The sequence below is a fragment of the Trachinotus anak genome, unplaced genomic scaffold (genome assembly GCF_046630095.1).
Source record: "Trachinotus anak isolate AG129_WGS33_773 ecotype Australia unplaced genomic scaffold, CSIRO_AGI_Tana_v1 ptg000010l, whole genome shotgun sequence".
NCBI lineage: Eukaryota > Metazoa > Chordata > Actinopteri > Carangiformes > Carangidae > Trachinotus > Trachinotus anak.
Window position 1 is genome coordinate 20,985,854 of NW_027273861.1, and position 20,894 is coordinate 21,006,747.

Sequence of the window (20,894 nt, forward strand, 5' to 3'; positions counted from 1 at the left end):
CCCCAGTACTCCACACTAACACATTATTACTATTTCTTACATCATGTCTGTCGGCCTGTGAGCTATAGACACGGCGGATGACAACAGAACTACTGCAGGCCAATCACACGCAGCCCCACGGTCATTTCCAATTCATGTTTTCTCATAATTAACATAATTCTCACATATTTCAATGATGCTCTAAATTCTTCTGCTGTAAAACAATGTGCTTTGTCTGTTCCAGGCTATGAGCACAGTGTGGCACATAAAAACAACTTAACAACTAACCCCATTTTCAGGGATGATACTAGTGGCCCAAATTACATCACAGCAATACTGCTCCACTTACATCACTGAAAGTTTTCAAGGCGTGTTCTCGTGTAAAAGCCGAGTTGAAAGTAGCTTCAGTTGTAGTTTAATCAGCTTTGCGGTCTCCATCCGGCTACTACAGCCTCGGACCATACTGCAGCTAACAAACCTGAATAGCACTCTGAGAATAACAACTATCTGCTACTAAAAAACTTTCCAAGTCAACTTTAAGACTGAGTCTGTGTGCACATCAGTATCCGACAAAATCCTGCGATTCACACAGGCCTGCACAAAATGCTAGTGCTGCTAAACATCAACATCAATTTCATTTGTTTCAACAGAGTCACTGAGCACAAAAAAGACTATGAAAACAAGCCACTGTCAATTAACTGTATTTAACCAAAGAAGTTAATTTAAAACTACCAGAGCAACAGCATGGGGCTGGTGCTGCAACTGCATTGTGAGAGACAGTCATTCTCACTCACACCTGGTTGCTGCGTGATGTTTTACTGAAACATGTAAGGATTTAGTGCCATTCTTGAAGATGAGTCATTTTACGTTAAATGCCGAGTGATAAGTGAGCATTACTTCTTAACTTCCCCCAGGGCTGCTGTCATCAGCCCCACTGTGCTGCCAATCCCAGTGCTGAACCACACCCATACATGGCACATACATTCAATACTAAAAATGTGTTGTTGTTGTTTTTTTTTTTTTAAAGACCTCAGACTTGATTTTATCACATTATTTATGCCTGACAAAGACTGGACCATCCTCCATACATGTAAGCAAGAAATGTATGTGTAGCAGCTCTCCACGGATGAATGTTCTGATATGGGAGGAACTGAAGCAGTGAGTGGAGATCAATAAATAGAGTTTAGGACATACAGGAATGTGGATGCTGCTCAATCTGTGCGCTACAGTTATTTTGCTTTAAATTCATGTGTTAGTCATGTGCTGTAAATTCTGGCAAATGTGTAGCCATTGTTTTGAGATTAACAAGTGAGATTTGTTTGACAGCTGTTAATGAGATCTTGATGAAAGATTATGGAAATTAATGTAAAGTGATTGTTACAGATGGATTTAATAATTAAAAAGAATATTGGTATTAATTGGTATTTCATTTAAATGACCAAAAATATCTTTAAATTTAAGACTGAACTTCCAAAAATTCTTTAGAATAAACAGTGATCACTGTAGTTTAAATGTAATTTTTCATTTTTTTTTTAATCTTGTGTCATTCTTTGATTTCATGCTGTTCATAGTTTGTTTTATTTGTAAAATCTTTATTTGATAATATAATATTTTGTGATTCTGTAAGTCCATGTTGTTTCATGTTGGACTGAATCTGTCTTTTTATTTGTTTGTTTTTTGTTGGGAATTTGGCCAAATGTGATTTATGTACAGTCAGTTGCTTTAATATCAGTAAAGCAAAACCTGATCAACCTTGAGGTGGGATTTATTGCAGGACTGTTGTTTTTAGCTTTAGTTTGGTGTACCTAACAAATTAACAGCTGAGTGTATGTTCCTCAAATCTATCCATCTGCTATATGTAAGATTATGCACTGGAAAGATTTGTTTCTAAAATTGTCTACTCTACTTTTAAACCTGATCGAGCCCCCCAACCATCCCCCACACCCAGGTTTTCACACCACACCTGGGTGGTGATATGAGCTGGTTCCATGCCTGCGTGAGTACAACTTCGGCTAAGTCTGCCTTAAATAGGTACTGAGCGCAGAACCATGGAATATACACACCCACCTACCCAACTTGGCTTCGTCAATGGTGGTGAAAAGCTAATTTGAGTTGCTATTTCGGGTTCCTTTGCCAGACACGTGAGCTTTCTAGGCTGGTGAGAAGTACCTGGGGGAGCATCGACGTGTGCTGAAATTGATGACCTAAGAAATGCTGTTCTAATCAGCTGATTGCTTCAACGCATTATTATTTTCCAGTATTGTTTCATTTACAACTCAGCAAGACTCCCACTAAGCATCCACACCCCTCCTTCTGTTGAGGCATATGGGCCTGTGAACCACGGCGCTCTGCTCAGCTCTCTCGGCTCAGCTCAGAACAATAACCAGCAGAGTGATATTCCACAAATATCAGAACACAGGGAGAATTATCAGTATCTTCATGAACGCAGATGTGCAGTTTGTGCATGTCTATGTGCGTGCATGTATGTAAACTCCAAGGCTTTTATAGAGATCCCATAGAAAAGAAAACACTGTGTGAGCGTGACTGTACTGTGAATTTACTGCATGTTGTGTTCACACACAAAAATACACACGCACACACAAACACACACACCGAGTCTCAGTGCTTGTGTCAGAGGGGAGGCAGTTTGTTCATATACAGTCTGTATACAGAAAAAAGAGAGACAGCATCAATAATGTAGCATCTTGACTCCGGTAGTCCACAAAGTCCAATTAATCTCAAAGCCAAAGGAACAAAGGGCTCGCTATTTGACAAACAGGACATGCTGTAGTTTGCTTTGCTCTGACTCAGACTTGATAAGCAGAAAAGATATAGAAAAGAAATGTTAGGGGGGCTTAGTAAAGCAGAGTAAAACACCAAAGGTGGCTAAAAGGGATCTTCAAAGGGAACGTCCTGACTCTTTTCAGTTCCTCTGACATTTCACTGCCTCAGACAGGCCCACCTTAGCTCTGCACTCTGACTAAAAACACACCTTTTACCTTCAGTCAAAACTGCCCCAGTCTAACCAGATGCCAGTGAAATTTGAGTCAGTTCACCCAAACTGAGATCGCTACTATGTGCTGCACATTCTGAAGACCAAATATTGATGTCTGCATATACTTTTGGATAAAAATACAGTCTGTGGCCTTTATACTCAGCACAGGTTGTTTATTTATTTAAATGCATGCATAGAAGTATAAGCACTTATGAAATGTGGTAGCTAAAAACAATTTGGGGATTCTTTTTGTCTGTTACCTGTTGATTATCTAGATATAGATTTCTTTTAACATGACAAATTTAATTTCAGTGCTCTAAGCACCATTAACAAAATTTCTTTAACCTCTCTTGTACTGGCATGTTGGTGGAAATCCACTGCACTGACAGACACAACTAGAGGAAAGTTTTTTTTGTTGTTTGGGTGAACTGCCTCTTTAGGTTAGCTTAAACACTGTGCCTGTTTGATGGAAAACAAGTATATGTTCCAAAATTCATTTTAGTATATATAGGCCCTAATATGACAGAGTGATGCTATAGTGATTAATGACACTGGATCCTTACAGGTTTATATCTGAGGGCATCTCGGTAGGATCCAAACAGAGCGGCCTGCGATCTCAGGAAGGCCCTCGCCACGCCACTTCCTGTTGCTGTTGACTGCTTCTTCAGCTTGCTCTTCAGAGAGGACACCTGGTGAAAACATAAAGAGAGAATGTGGGAGAGATAGATGGAGGGAGGGAGGGGGAGGGGGAGGGAGGGGTAGAGGGGTAAAAGTTAAATTATCACCTCTGAAATTGGTGGAGGAAACAGCTAGCCCATTCTGGGTGTGAAGTATCACATTTGCAGGTCATCTCAAAAAAGGAAAGAAAAGAAGGGGAAAAGCTTCAGCCTTTCCTCCAAGCTTATCTGTTGTGCTGCTGGGAGCACCTGCTGCTTTGCTAATTGAGCAGAGGACGGGGGGCGGCGAGAGGGAGGGGACAGCGGAGAGGAAATGGAAACTCGCATCCTCACTCTTCCTCTTTCACCCTCTCTCTCCATGCTGCCACCCCCGCTTTCCTACCCAGCACCTTCTTGCTTTTCCACTTCTCCCTCCATCTCTTTACTCCCCTCCGCTTTCTTTCCAGTCCTCTTGTTTTCACCTCCCCTGTTGGCTCTCCTGGACTCTCTCTAGAAAGGGACTCTTGACATAAAATGTCTTTAATTATTTTCCTCTCTCCCGGCTCTGTCTCCAGGACTCCAGGCGAGAGTGGAGAAGCAGCAGGCCCGAGCTTGTTTTAGGATGACAAAAGATTCACCCTGGCCACTGGGCCCTGGGGAGTCTGGGAAGGAAGTTGTCAAGAGCCTCTCCTCACCTGCTCAGCAGTAGTCTGACTGTGTTGTGGCAGAGCGAGGAGGAGGCAGAGATAGCAAGGGACTGCCACTCTCTCTGTGTGGGCTGTGCCAGTTTCGCACAAAAGCATGATTGGGTTGCATAGGAGGTCTAAATTACTGTATTGTAGTTTGGTGTGGGCTGTTAGCAGTTGCACAGGCTTGAGTCATGATTTTAAAAGAAAACCTTCAACCTCAATTAGTGAAAAACAGATTAATTCCTCTCTGAATAACTTTGCAATGTTTTGCTGTATCTTCTATACTGTCCACTAGCATATACATATGCTAAACGCTTAGTCTTTCTGTGTAGAACTCAGGTGAATGTTGCCTACAGACCGGTGCCTGTGGCTGGTAAGGATTCAGTGTCTAGCTCATGGGCACAACAACAGGGCAAAGTTTTCCAGGCACCTTCTTCACCACTCTGCTGCCTTAATATGGGGAGAGAAAAGTGACTACAGAGGAGATAAAGCGTATGTGAAAAACAACCAGGAACAGGACTAAATTAATGTTTTTGGTTAGCAGTCTGCCTATTAGATTTCACACTGCACTGCATATTTCACCAGTCCATTCAATCACCTCCTAATACAGTGTAACAATCAGTGGTGTGTGCTCTGTTGATTCTGTGAGCAGTGTATGTGTCAAATATTCAGGTGTTTTTCCTGCCTTGTTTGTCCACCTCCGTAAAGCAACGGAGAACATTTATCACATTTATCAATATTGTTATTAATTTTAATCCTGTCATCAGGAGTAGCAGTATTTGTTGGCAGGAAGATAAGGAAGAAGAGATGAAAGCAGGAGGTTGAATCTATCACTAAATGGCTCCAGTTACTCTGCAATGTGATTGCATTTTGATCAGGTCTGTTTCAATCAGAGGTGGCCAAAAATGTCATGCTGTGAAGCTGCAGCGTTAGAAGGATATCACGGTCTGGCAACTGCAATTAGCCTGTGTGGAAAACTTCAGGGAGGAGAAGCAAAGTGTGAGCACAGCTCACACAGAGGACAGGCAAAGAGAAACAGAGAAGCTGAGAGGGAAAGAAAGAAAGTGAGACAGAGAGAGTGGCAGTCTTAAACTGGGACAGAGACAAAATGAACAGCGTCGATTCCTCTCCCCTGGGCTTTCTCACTCTCCACAACGTCCCTGTGCTGCCATTGCAAATGCTCCCAGGCATCAAATAGAAAGTTTATCACGGTTAAATTAACAAGTGTCATCTCCATATTCACTCATTGTGCTAAATGCTTTTATGTTTATGTAAAGCCCTTTCTGGAATTAATATTTCATGTTTATGTGCATTTTCACTGATTTTTTTTTCATCCTTGTAAATCATTAAACTGTCTTTTTCGGGGGGGGGGAGAATCAAAGCGAACACAATGTCAGTCTAAGAGGGGGAGGCATACCCCAAAGACTGTCAGAGAAGACAGGATAGCAGAGTTTACTCTGCACACAGAGTTCTGTACAGCAGCTTTGAACGGGTGAGAGCTCTGCAGTGGCAAACACTTTTTAATGAGGTGGGGACACAATCACTTGTGTTTTGCTTCCCAGTGTTTGAGAAAAATGGGTGATAAAGCGATAAGTTCGAAGTTTCACATGTACTCACGAGTAAAATTAAGCATGATGAAAAATATTCTTCTTTAGTCACATTTGGTGATTAATTAATTTGTCACATATAACAAATATAGTAGCAGTGCATGACAAATACCAGCGTTGCATTTTGCTAATAGAAAAGTGAAGCACACTCTCCTCCTTCACATATCCAATACACCAAAAAAAAGATTTATGTTTAGTAATTGGATTTTGAATATGGCGCCTACATCACAATCATCAGGTATGCCTCCACGGTAATAGCTCTGTCAAACTAATTAACTTGTACAGTTTGAGTGAAGCTAACGAGATGCGTACAGGCATCAGAGGAAGGCCAAGCTCTACAGGTGATAACCCTATTTGGCAGTGACATTTTTTAGTGTAAAGTCACAGTGGCGGTGATGAGATCAAAGGCAGAAAGTCCCCCATTGGGTCCAATTAGAACTATAGCATTGTACAGAGAAGGGGTGGCAGGGGGAGAGAGAGGAGTGGGTGGTTGGGGGAGAGGGAGAAAAAAAAACTGTTGAGTTATGATATTCATAATCTATGCAGAGAGGCCTTTCCAGTACAGGTCTTCTCCCCATAGCTGTGATCTTTTCAATTTACATCAAGGGAAGATGGTCGGGGATGAAAGCAGGGCATCCAAGGCGCACAGCCCACAGAGGGCAGACATGGGGCCTCATTAAGGCCCAGCCCAGCCAGCCCCAAACAGGTTTTGAAGTGCGTCACATAAAGAGCATGGGGTCAAAGGTCAGACATAGAACAGATCTCCATTTAACTCTCCAGCTGGAGATGGTAATTAGCAGGTGCAATGATGATCCCTGCCTGACTGTAAGGGATGATACCACTGTAGGTGACACCAGGCATCTGTGTGAATGTGTGAGTGTCTGTGCATGTGTGTGCACACACAGTGCCTCGATGCATTGGTACGTACTCAGACATCTACTGGGGGTCCCAACATATATCATACTCAGAATATGCAGAATACACAGGTGCGGTATGCAGTATATAGTCCATTTATACCAACACAAGGACATGCAAACTGACAAAATAATCTTAGTTTCACCACTTTATGTTGTGCATGAGCATGAGCAAGCAATATTTCAATACAAAGTGATGATATAAACAGACAGACCACATAACATATAAAGCCTGATCACTGCTGTTAGTTAACAGTAAAAAAACTGAAAACAAAACCTGCCAAAATATTATATTTACTATTGAGTAAATTGTAAAAAAGAAATTTTAAAAAATCAGTAAATGAGAGAAAAAAGTTACACACAAACTATGAGAGCATATTTAGAATTTTCCACTAAATTTTCACTAGAGCATAAAAAGCCTCCCAAATAACGACCCTGACACTTGTCTGTTGTTAAAAAAATAAAAAAATAAATAAAAAGTTGGGTTTTCTTCTCACAAAAAAAGAATGTTTTGTTTAAGATTCTGTCCAGGGAAAGAAAGCCATGGGGACGCAATTAAAGAACTACAAAGAAAAAAATAGTTATGAAAATCTCCCACTTTCTTTTGATGTGCTGCAGTCTGAACTGTACACACACACACACACACACACACACACACACACACACACACACACACACACACACACACGTATGCACAAACACACATACAAATCTGAACAAAGACACACTGAGAGCCAGCATATATACTCACACATGCACATACGGTATCTACATGCACACAGTGAGCACGTAATTTGAAATCTAGAAAATTCATTCATTCATTGAATCTAAAACAAAAATTAGATATTTTATGCTTTGTTATTAAATTAACTCCTTTTTTCAGTCTTACGATAAAACTGCACAATTATGGGGATATTACTTAAGTTGATGGGGTGGAGTCAACTACAACCTCTTATAGCTAACCACATAATATCATGAACTAAAAGCCTGAGGTAGGATTTTTAAAATAACTTCAATGAATATTAAATCAGCAAAGCGATGGAATGAAATGAATATGTAAAAATAGAGAAAGACTAGTATAGGTAGATTATTAAAGCTTATAGTGAGACTTATAATTCTTAGTCATACTGTATGTTGATCTGCTGTTAAGCACATGCAACACAATACATTAGTCAGGCGAAATGAAAAAGAGTGAGAAAGCAAAGGGGAGGAAAAGTCTATGTGTGTGTGTGTGTTTTAATAGGGCTATCTCATTGCCATGAGATTCTCCCCGGTGTGAGGTTACTTTGTCAAGCTGACCTCTTATAGCAGCTGAGCGGCTGAGTTTTGCATACATAATTAACTACAGCTAAATGTCATCTCTCACTTCAATAACTAACACAGTGGGTGATGCTGCTCTCCCTTTTTGACTTCTAATCGGGAGTGAACCGCCGGCAGAACAACTATGTGAAAATGAAGTGCAGCTTTTAAACTCCACACGAGTAAATGAAGGGCTGCTAATGCTGCGGAGAGTGTATGCACAGTTCAGCGCCATTTAAAACAATCGTAACCTGTCAAATAATGTTTCAAATGAGCAGATGTCGACGTTTGCAGTTGGTGAAGTACAGGCTCAACAACAACGGCAAAATCAGATACTTTGCTTGGAGCTTGTTATTATCCACTGTAGCGCCGAGACTGTTTCTGGTAAAGTACAGTATGTGACTGAGGTGGAGCAACAACATTCCCAGCACTGAGCTACCATGTAGTTAGTACAGCATGTGAGGGGCTTTACTGTAGGTGGCTCCGCTATACTGGGAAGACACCAGTGAAATGAAACACACTTGGCTGCATCGAAACTAAAAATGGGGGGATCTGGTGGACAAACCAAAAATCTGTGAGTAGCAAAAGTTTACTTCTGTACTAGATCTGAGTGTCATTGATGTACATTCCTGGCCGACAGTGTGTAGGTGTTTCTGTGTGTGTCTGTTCATCTGCGTGCGAGTGTTGCTGCTGTCGGCTGTACTCTGTTGTAGATGATGATGTAGATGTTGTTTTCTGGGAGCGTCGGAAGCTGAACACCAAATTAAAGCCGCGATGTTTGATTAAGTGTGCCAGGTGATCTCAGGAGAGGCGCGCAGACACAACCTCAACCCCCTCATTCATTTGTAAACCTCCAAATGCAGGCTTGAAATACAGGAAGTAGGAGTGTATGCTGTAAATTCCCCCCTTGATTGGGAATACAAATGATCAAATGTATGAAGGCTTGGAATGTATGGGTACACGGTGTCAGCAAAGTAGCGAGAGGCAGAGAGGAGGAGAATAGAAGGAATTAGGCTGTGATCTGAAAGGGAGCATCTGAAAATAAAGATGTAAGCTGCATTGTAGCACCTCACCTTGAATATGTGGCACAGAAAGAATAATACATGAAAAAATTCTTCCGTCATTGGTTTGAGATCAATTGCCGGGATCAAATACAAATCTGATTCAGTCACACACTGTTTGTTTTCAGAATTAACAGACTCCTAATTTGCTATTCTTGGATACTTTTAATGACTAGCACGGTAAACAGCTCCACCAACCAAAAGCCAATTATAACTTTATCAGCACAATCTCTGTGCGGAAGAGGAACTGTGGATCTCAGAAAAAGAAACAAAAGTACCTTGATCTTCCAGGGAAAAACTACATTTTTTTTTTTTTTTTTTTATTGACTATTTCTTTTCAGTGTGGTTGTCAACACATTGATTTCACTGACACAAGCACAGTCTCTCTGAGATTAATATGATTTATTAATGGGTAGAAACTATTGAAACTTTCAGTTCAAACTTAAGCAATCTTAAAATATACAAAATCATTCTAAAAATGCACGATGTCAAATAAAAAAGGATCTATTTCTCCAATAATATCACAATGTTTATTTAAAATAAACTCAAATTAAGAAACAGCAAAGTCCTTTGATCTCCTTGATTTTTTTATACAAATATACTAAAATATACTAGTGAAAATAGCAAATATTTAGACTGACATTTAATAGATGTTATGCATGTTACAACAAAAAAATTAAAAAAGGAGTGGGGGGCAAAAAAAAAAAAAAAAAGACAAATTCAGACCAAAAGCACAATTCATGTTGGGCTTCTGATTCATGTGACATTTCAATTTAACAAATGTCCTAAGTAACAAATGTCCTATGGCCTTTATTCTCAAAAGATTGTTGCATCCTTTTTTGACCCGTTACCAATTACTCTCTTATTCAGATCTTTCTTTTTTTTTTTGCTAAACGGAACCGCTACTGGCATGGTAGCATTTGTAATAGTCAATAAATCAAAAATATTATGTGTGAAATTGTGGGAAAAGACCATTAAGGGGCGGGCACTAGTGGAGCCGGTGTAGGGGTCCTGTCTGAAAGAGGGCAGCTAATTCAGGACAACTGTGAACTCTGAACCTGCTAAAAGCACGGCCACTGGTCAGCCGAGCAACGTAATAGAGTCCACATGTGCTCACAGCCTGCGTCGCCATAATTAGACAGATCTCTTAAGGTTTGCTTAAATCAACATCAGAGTGCTTTGTTTTGCCTCTTAGTTAGACTTGAAATACGCAAAAAAATCCCCCATGGCCTTTATGTTTTAAACTATTACATACTTTATATATTCATACAAAGTGATGCCTGGCTTTTAAAGTGAGAAGAATCATTACTTCATGAGTCTCAGGGCTTCTGTTTCACACTGAATAAAGCCTGAGTGTTAAGTAGCCAGTGCTACAGTGAGAATTAGAGAGAAATGAAGAGTGGTTTTAATAGCTCAGAAACAACACATGGCTGCTCAGCTCAGGCAAGAAGAAGCACTCAGCATTAATCAAGATTTCAGGCCTCTGTTTGACAAACTGCACAATGCCTCAAACATCTCCGTGTGTGTAAACACAAACATCAAATGCCATGTGGCATGTCCTCATCACTAACAAGCAAACTAACAAGAGACCTGGAATTCCACTCAATTAGTACCTGCTCGCTTCCTTATTAATCTACTAGCCCCAGTGAAAAGATCAGAGGAGACAGGAAAAAAAATGAATAGGAAAAAAAACAACAACAATTTGTTACAATAAATATATTAATGCCAGTGAAGCTTCCGTTTTCAGGTTGTGTAATTTGACATGATATGCGGGCTATGTTCTGTCATTAGTCAGGAAAAATGGTGAGTAGGGGATCAAAGCAAAAAGGCTCTGAGCCTGCCACTTAATTTATCACACGGCAAAGACAAAGGCTTTTCTCTCTGCTTCTGTCGCGTTTCAAAAGCCCTGACTCCTTTTTATGACAAACTCAGTTTGCAGTTTAATTTAGGACTTAAGTCCCTGGGTGCAGAAAAGCAAGCAGACAGGAAGTGAGAAGATGATACTGCAGCCAGACAGGCACACAGGCAAAGAAGCCTGAGAAGCAAACAGCGGGTGCAAGAAGCGTCCAGGCTGGCGGTAAGTAATCTAAGAGCGAGAGACAAGAACGCAGACAGGTGTCATGAAACTCCAGCAGCCAGGCTGGCGATTAGGTGGGCAGGAAAACAGCCTAAAAAGTAAGCAGGAAACGGTATAAAATGTAGGCAAGATCACACTAGTGCAGGTAGGCAATCATACACTAGCAGTTGTAGTAAGCTGAGCAGTGCTAAATCAGGAGAACCAAAAAAGTGTGGGAGTGTGAGAAGGTCTGGAGTCTGCTGGGCAGTGGATTGAATTATATACTGCTGTTAGGGCAGGAGTTCGGTAGGCGGTGGAACCTGAGTATATACTGTTAGCAGCGTGGGTAATAGTGCGTCCACAGCCTCAGCAGGGCCTCAGTGCCTCACAGAGGAGCTTTAATACACACACCAAGAAAAACAGCTAAACAAACAGATTCCTGCTTTGACAAAGACAGGGAAGACAAGCAAGTGTGTTGTTCTGGATGTTTGTGTGTGTGTGTGTGTGTTTAAGTGTGTGTATGAATGTGTGTAAATGTGCAAGTGACCCTGATGCCGTGGTGATGCTTCCTGTAGCACTGACCGGTGTCAGTGCTCCATTAATTAAAGAGATGATGCGCTGGCAGGTGGCTTCACGGCCCACACTGGTAATTGGCCCCCTTCTTCCCACTCTCTTCCCCTAGAAAATCACCCATCTCTGCCTTTTCTTTTCTTTTCTTTTCTCTGCCTCGTTCCCTCCTCCTATCTCTCGTCCTCAGAAACGTGCCAGTGGGCAGGCAGAAATGCAAGACTTTGTGAAATAATGATTAGAATGGATGGAGATGAAGGGAAAGGAGTTGCACATTTTCCCACAAGCCTCTGATGGTCGGGGAATGCTGTTCGCCTTCAAGCGTCATACAACGCAACGGGAGTTTACTTTAGACAGCCACAATATGAGGAGCCAGTGCAGCAGTCATTAATGATGTGGGGAGGGGACAGAGCTGTACTTTGACAAGTTTCTGCATGTGTATGTGTGTCTGTGTGTTTTTTCTGCATATATATGTGTGTGTGTGTGTGTGTGTGTGTGTGTGTGTGTGTGTGTGTGTGTGTTCGCACATGGGCACGATTGTGAATATCTGAGCATGAGAGACATTGGAGGACAAGAGACTTTGTATTTATGCAAGTGAGACATTAAGTAAAAGAGTTAGAAAGAACCTTCTGTGTGTCCTGTGTGTGTGTATCTGTGTGTGTGTCTCACCACGTCACTGGGCAGGTTGTGCAGGTCATCAAAGGGACTCTCCATGGTGTTGGTATCCACATTCAGAATGACCACATCCTCCAGTGATCGACTGCGTACTCTCTAAAAGAGGAAATGTGCAGTGATCAGCAACAGTTCACTGTCTCACATTATTGAACAAATCTCCACCTGTAAATATTAATACAACATGTCAAATGTAAGTTTATTTAAAATTAACACAAAAAAAGTTTTTGTTTTTGCATAATAAATTTACAACCAATTCCAAAAATGTGATCTAGCACAATTTTTCACACATATTTTTTTTCTTGTCACACCAGCAATTCATTATTTTTCATTTTTACAATAATTATTATACTAGTAGATTCCTGTGTGTTTGGCATATATTGGATAATAAAGTAATAAAGGTAATTTAATGTGGTTAATAATTAAATCATGAAATTAAGGTAACATTTTAAATTCTTAGTTTGGCCCAAACGTGTTTCCCTGCAGACAAAGTCACTGATGTCCTGAAGCACCAGGGAGCAAAAAACACAGTGGTCACATTTAAAACCACACTGTCATCACAATCCTTTACGATTAACAATGAAAAATGGCGTGTAGGAAAAAAAATATTAGAACATCTTTACTGTAACACACAGACTCACAAAATGAAGAACGACACTGAGAGGAAACATTTGGATTGCACAAACATTTTCTCCTGCACCAAAACCTCATACATCAACAACAGCACAGTGATGCTGTGCTGTGCTGTGTGCATCCTGATGGCGACAAATTCAACAATTATTTCAGTGTGGTGCAGGATGCAGGCAGGTGTCGGGGGTGGGGGGTGGGGGGGTGGGGGTGGGGAGACAGCATAGTGTGTGAATTTCTAGTTTGTCACTTTTGTGACAGCCTGTGCAGTGGAGGCTCACATGCTGATCTGGACTAATTATGTAGTGGTGGAAAGGGGGTCTGTCACGGATGCAGAGTGTGATAAATACTGCCACTGCCGCAACTGTCAGACAAATATCACACACACGCACACACACACACACACACACACACACACACACACACACACACACACACACACACACACACACACACACAATAACATATGCATTTGCACAATTACACACACACACACACACACACACACAGACAAACACTTACATACTAACACTTACACACAAGCGTAAATGTGCGCGTGCTTACAACATGCATTCACACACGACAGCAGTGCTGGTGACCCCCCAGCCAACACACAGGGTTTAACAATGAAGTAGAAAAGCTCTTTGTTTGCAGATGCTTTTTCTGCCTTTCTCTCTCTGTCTTTTGTACTTCTGGTTAAGAATGCAAGAGAGGGAGATAAAGAGGAAAAAACATCCTGTCAGTTTTTTTGATTCAATGTGTTGGAGATGCCAAGAACTGCCTTATAGACATTTTAAATATTTCACACCAAAATTAAAAGCATATTTCAGCATACCAGGTGCAGCATTACAATATAAATTTAAAGCACCTTCCCTAAATGTGTTTTTTTTGTTTTTTTGTTGAAAGAAAATCTATTGACCAGGACCTTGAAATTCATGATATATATGTGAATAAAATATGGAAAGATCATTTAACTTTTGATGTACAGAGTTTGCACAAATAGACAGCCACAATATCAATTTGCAGCAGCATATATAATTATGCATATACAGTATAATGATGTATACATATATGCAGATTCATATGCATACACATCCCCACAGATTAACTAACGTACCTCCAGGAGACTAAGATGAACTCCCACAAAGTATGGCATGGGGGCACTGTGGATGGAGAGAGGAAAACAAAGCTGTGAGCATTATCAATATCAGATGGTTACATGCAGTAAAGAAATATTTATGGAGGCTGCACTAGCACAGCACATTTCACATACTCATCTGAAAAAAGAAAAACTTTGATGTCGAGGGTGCTATTTCATTAACGGATTAGTCTGCAGAAATTTATTAAAATACTGTTCTGGTATTTGATGATTCTTTAGCTATAAAATGGCATAAATTACAGCTTCTTCAATATGATGATTCCTTACGTTTCTCTGTATTATGTAATTGTAATTGTAAACTAAATGCCCTGACAACACGACCTGACTGTGATATCACTTAACATCTGTGATTATTTTAACATGTTGCAGACAGAATTATTCATTTGAAAAAAACTTAACAAAATTTATGTCAAAAAAACACAAAATAATAAACGCTAAGACTATTTTAACACTAAAATATATTTATCATTTCTGGAGATGAAAACTGTTGCACCATGACAGATGTGCAGTGGCTGTATTAAAAACAATAAAAACTGTATATTTCAATTTAGCTGCACATGTCATAACATACGCATAACACGGGCAATATGTTGTTTTAACCCAATCATATTACATGTAGGGCACGGCTGCTGACTATCCAGAACTATTTTCTCAAGCACCACCGTGACTCTAAAATGGTAAAACAACATTAAATTAAGTGACGTGTGCAGCAGGACAAACAAGCAAATCTGGTGTTACTGGACTGGTTTTTGAAAGAGTTAAGGTTACATGGTAAAACTTTCTCCTTTATTCTGCTGCTAATGAGTAGTTTTGATTTTCAGTCACTGAATGTGTTTCCAACCAGTTTTGTACATTTTAAATCATCTAAAACTGTCACACATCAATAAGCATAAATTTACCAGGGAAGACATTAAAGAAAAAAATCACACAATAATGTTGCAACTGTTATTTCTACTACTATTATAATGATAAAAATAATATTATCAATAACAATAAATGGTTTTAAAAGACATTTAATGGAGTTTTCCTCTAACAAGATGGTAGATTCAGAAAGAAAGGAAAGACTTGGAACACTGTAGAGAAAGCTCAAGGGTATAAGTGTCAAATGTTTTCTTTTTATTCTAAAAAAATATACCATGAATGGTCATTATGGTGTAATCTTTATTTTATGTCATATTTATCTTCATTCTGAAAGTTGGTGGCAAGGAAAGGTTGAATCATAGAGTATGATTCCCATCTACCAAAGATGAATAAAATCAACAAAAACAGTCAAATAATAGAAACCATTTTTATGATGAGGTTTACAGAGGCAGCAATAATCAAATAGCTTTGGGTCAGTGTGTTTCTGGTCAGAATGATTCAGAAGCCACAGGCTTGTAATCAACTTAAAGTAACTGCAAAACAAACAGCAGGCCTGCAGCTCAGCACTGGAGCCGCTGTCCTCTCTGGTTTATGAATATACAGTTCTGACTTTCATGGACATTTACACACAGATGCATGCACATATACAGACCAGCCTGTGCAGAAAGTCAGATGTACCGCAAACACACACACACACACACACACACACACACACACACACACACACACACACTCAGCATGTAATATTATTTAGTTATCTAATCAGTGCTTGGAGAACACCCCATGTGATTGAATAAGATAACGATGAGTCTTCACAGAGTGTTGAAAATCACATTTTACTGTCAGTGATGAATAGCTTCTTAAAGCCGGTGTGTCCCTCATGGTAAAGCCCTGTGCTGTATAAGCTATCAGCACTTATTCAACAAAAAACAGCTCCTTTTACATAAGCTGACTTCCCCACTCTGCTTTTTCTTTTAACATGTACAGATCTGAAGTTGACCTGAACACACGTAGGTTTGTAGATGAGCTGTTACTTCTGCTCTCCATTCAGTTTCAATCAAGTCCATTCAGATTTGTAGGATTTGCGTTGGATGGGTGGTAATGAACCCCTGAGAGGGCTACGATGATGAGAGCGTGGAGCTAGCACTGGTATGAAATATGGAGCAAGGTGATCTGGGCTGTTCATTATGTTGAGGGGCCGCACAGGAGAAGCCGCACCATGAGAGGAATCGTGAGAACAACTCCAGGAATGGGTGGGAGAACGTGTGAACATGTGCATCTGCAATTTTACACCGAGGTTTTAGCGGTAGAGCTCAGTGCATGACCAGCACACATGGCGTGGCATGTGTTTACGTGTCTATGTGACGGGCGGGCATGCGTGCATGTGTGTGTTTCAAAAGGTGGCTGGAAAATGAGAGAAAGAAGGAGAGAAAGTGGCAGAAGCGAAAGAGATCCTGATTGTGTGTGTGCGTGTGTCTTTCAGAGGTGGTCAGCCTTACCAGCAATAGTCCAGAAGATGCGGGGGCAGCACAGGGATGAAGATGTGCTGCCAGTACATGGGAAAGAGCAAAGCAGCCGCACCATGGACACACGCAGTTAACTACAGAAAGAGAAAGAGACACGACGACAAAGTCAACAAAACTTTCCACAAAAACTGAGACAAAAATACCATTCTGCGCTCAAAGTTTGGTTGATTTCACTCTTGAGAACTGCCCCCAGGAAAGAACTGCAGCAAACTGAGAAAAGAATATAATACATTTGCATTAAATACACTGTCATTCCTTCTTTTCTTGTTTCAATTGCATTTCTCCAACAGCTCTATTTCCATCCAAACGATATCCCGTTAATATCCTGTTTTTAAAAAAATGCACATGTCTGATTGAGCTGGTTGATGTTGTGATGCCTTTTACTGATGCGTTGATGTACTTTGATTTCACTGAGTTATCACTGACAAACATGTTGCGAGCCTTTAACCCCGCTCACAGACGAAAGCCCTCAGAAACACACGGCACACTGACGTGCCTCGTGCTGCTGTGATAGTGATGAGCACACGACCTGCGAGCTATTGTCGGAGAAAGAGAAGAACAGACTGAGAGCTGGAGATCAACCAGTCGACAGGAGCCCGGCTTTAACCTCATGACAGAAACGCAGCGGAGGAGAGGAAGATCGTTGAGGAGGTGAAAAGAAAAGTATAGAAAAGACTGACATGGAGAAAGGCAACAACTCCTTTACACACACACACACAGAGCATGAAACCAATATTTCCTCTATATTGATTCAGTTGTGGTGTGTCATCACTGCAATACTATCACTACTACTGCACATGCCAATCTGAATGAAAAAATAATTTAAAGTACATATTCTTGCCTCTTTTGAACACGAGAATGAGCGCAAATACCACTGTGTTCATAATTAACTGCTTCTCAATTCAACGTCAAAGTAAGAATTGTGCTGCGACCTGCACAAAAGCAACAAAGAGAGCCCAAAACAGTGCTGACAGTAACCATAAAAATCAAAATTACCCCAACTACTATGACTAGGAAATTAAAGAGAAAATATGGAATAATTAACCTCTTTTTTTTAACAAATAATGAGAAGCAATCACATGAAGATGACATTCCTTTTCAAAGAAGCTCTCTACATTGTCAAACCAACATTACACATAAAATTAAAGTCATTGTCTCACAGTGTCTTAAAGCAAGCATCCCCCTCTTGACATCCCATCTCATGAAAATCCAGCTATAGTAATGACCTGCAACACACACGCACGCACGCGCTCGCACACACACACACACACACACGCACGCGCTCGCACACACACACACACACACGCATGCGCATGCGCGCGCGCACACACACACACACACACACACACACACACACACACACACACACAAGGCAGGAGAAAGAGGCTTTAGCTCATCCCCCAGATTAAAATAACATGATTAAATATGGAAAGAGAACAGAGGTCTGAGGGGCTCCTGCGGGACTTCATTAGGGCAAATTGCCAAAGAATGAAACATGAGTTAGCCAAGAGAGACTGCGGGCTAGGCCAATACCGCCGGGACCCCGGAGCAGCAGCCGCTGTTATACTGCTGCAGCTTCACAGTCAATGTGTGAAGCGGACACACACTATCACACACACAAGCACAACTACCAGGAGACCCCCTGCTCACTGACACACACAGTGTCACAATTGACCGGCCAAAAGTGGGCGAGCTTGGCGGCTGAGAATCACCACTGCCAGAGAAAAAGAAAGAGGGCCCCACCCCTCACAATCCACCCAAACATCAAGCCTGGACATCTGAAAGGCTCACGACAAAAAGTGTGTGTGTGTGTGTCTGTGTTCGTCTGTGTCCATGTGCCTCCCTCCCTGCGTGTTTAACTGCATCCATTTTTCATATCGGCCAGAAAAAAAAGCAATGATCTTTTTTTTTTTTTTATTGTCTCCATGCAATCTCTCATACACCCAGTCCCACAATAGTTAGGACTTAATCAACATTTAATTGGTGTCTTGCTCTGTGTATCTGCATATGCATATTTACACTGCCTGCCGTCTTCAAATAAAACACAACATTGCCACGCTCCTGTCAGGATTAATTCCCTGGCAAACAGTTTGTTTTTATTGTTAATTCTGAAAATAAATCAATGCTATGAATATTAATGTGTGAAAGTGAAGCACTTGGTGGAGGAGCTACTATCAAAACCAACACACCCTTCTCCCTTTTCCAAAGCAGTGACGGTAACAGGCCATTAAATTGTGATGAAGAGAGGTCAGCAATCCAGCTATGGGTATACATACACACATACGTACATGTGGCACGCACGTGCGTAGAGAGAGAGACACACACACACACACACACACACACACACACACACACACACACACACACACACACACACACACACACACACACACACACACACACACACACACACACACACACACACACACACACACACACAGCAGAGAGCCAACAGGCAAGTGTATTCCTCCTCTGGGAGTGCGAGACAAGCCTCAGCCATTCTCTGGTACCAGGAGGTAATGGCACAGAACACCTCGCTAACCAACTCCAATTATCTCCACCAGGCCTCAAGGTGAGTCCCCCAACTGGCATGATTTACTCTCAGGTTGAAAGGGAAAACAGGAGTCTCTCTCTCCCTCTGCTTCTCTTCTTCTCAGGCTGGGTGGCTGGCTTCGGGGAGTTGGCTGAGAGGGGAGGGGGGGAGATACTGAAACTAAGATAATGATTTATAAAGCAAATCTAGATTTCTGTTTTCTTTTATTTCCTATCTCCAAAGCGATGGAGGTGGCAGTGTGCCTGAGATAAGGTAACTTGGAGGGAACTGCAGAGGAATAGTTCACATATTTGCTTCTCTAATTCAGCTTAATACAAATCCCTGTGTCCTTGTTAAGGCTTTAGAACGAATGAGGCAAAAAGTAAAAGGAAGATAAATTGGAAAAAAGAGAAATTGTATTCCTCTTTTTTTTCCCGTTCATTTAGAGGGGGGCTTCACATGAGAGTGGGTCATGAGAGGCTAAGGCTGATAAAATATTTGCCAGGCTGATAAATAATAGATGAGTGGAGCCAAATGGCTTACACGCTCCACAAAAGACCTGGGTGCTTAATATTCCATTCAATGGAGAATCACAGATACAGTCCCCAAGAACAAATACAGGATTAGGTGCTGGGTCCAGTCCTCAGGGACCAGGGCTCTGCCTGGTAATGAGGGGCTGCCTGCCTCTCATACTGTGTGTGTGTGTGTGTGTGTGTGTGTGTTGCCCCTTCCTCTGAGAGAAGCTAACCGATTATACAGCGACAGCCTGCTTCAAAAAACAGTCAAGGTCTTTGGTTTTGCCCTGAGAGCTTTCTTAGTGCGCTGTATCTGAGACAGAGAGTGTCCATACTAACACTGGCTTCCCCAGATCCATTCAACGACACTAAAGGAAGAAGAGACAGAAGGAGAAAGACAAGAGACTTAAAGAGATGAAGAGGAGGAGGTGAAGAAGGAAGGATGAAGTAAAGAGAAAGAAAATTTGCATTGCAACTTTGAAGTAGGTAGAAATAAAGCTAAGCTCAGAGGTCACACACCAGGTTTGTCAATAACTTGGTCTGAGTGTGAGTCAGAAATTGTGTTTCAATTCCAGACTATGTACGAACAGTATACAGTAAGTACTACATGATGTCACTGACAATTTAACTTCACAAAAGAAACATTATGGTGTTTTTCCAAAGATCTTATATTTTTGTTTTCTGCTCTTTTACCACCATTTACAATGTGTTTGAATATTTTCCAGCTGTGAGCAGCTCCTGTTTCCTTTGTGCATTGTATTGTGGGACAATCATGTCCATCAACAGTACACTCAAAAAGTGTTTTCAGTACACAGACTTGTTTGACACAGTATTTAATTTTGTCACTTTTGCACTGTGTACATACCACAAAAAATGTAATATGTAAGTACAGTTAATATGATTTTTCTACGGGAAATTAACTAATGAGCAAAATTATGACACACTGTTTAAAAAACAATGTTCCTTATATGTGGGCTGCTGTCGCAACTGTTCTGCTGAACTGAACTGCTCTGCATGTTCATACGTGATCATATTTGTCCTTCTACATTGTGAACATCAACACGAGCCTTCAACAGCGATGTTTCCTTAAAGAACAGAACCCACCAGAGACCTCAGATCTTTTCAACACTGCAACTCTGGGCTCTGCACACTCTTGTCAGTAAGCAGTGTGTTTCCTC

At 41.0% G+C, this 20,894-nt stretch overlaps 1 protein-coding gene across 3 annotated transcripts in view; it reads right to left on the reverse strand.

Moving 5' to 3' along the window:
• The window catches only part of dennd1b (DENN/MADD domain containing 1B), a 103,767-nt gene that overhangs the window by 26,230 nt on the left and 56,643 nt on the right, over positions 1-20,894 (reverse strand). For all 3 annotated transcript variants that reach the window (XM_071486106.1, XM_071486105.1, XM_071486107.1), the window contains 4 exons: positions 16,642-16,742; positions 14,240-14,285; positions 12,493-12,594; positions 3,538-3,663 (listed from right to left, as the gene is read on the reverse strand). In XM_071486106.1, coding sequence (XP_071342207.1) covers positions 3,538-3,663; positions 12,493-12,594; positions 14,240-14,285; positions 16,642-16,742 — 375 coding nt within the window. The remainder of the gene's footprint in view (positions 1-3,537; positions 3,664-12,492; positions 12,595-14,239; positions 14,286-16,641; positions 16,743-20,894) is intronic.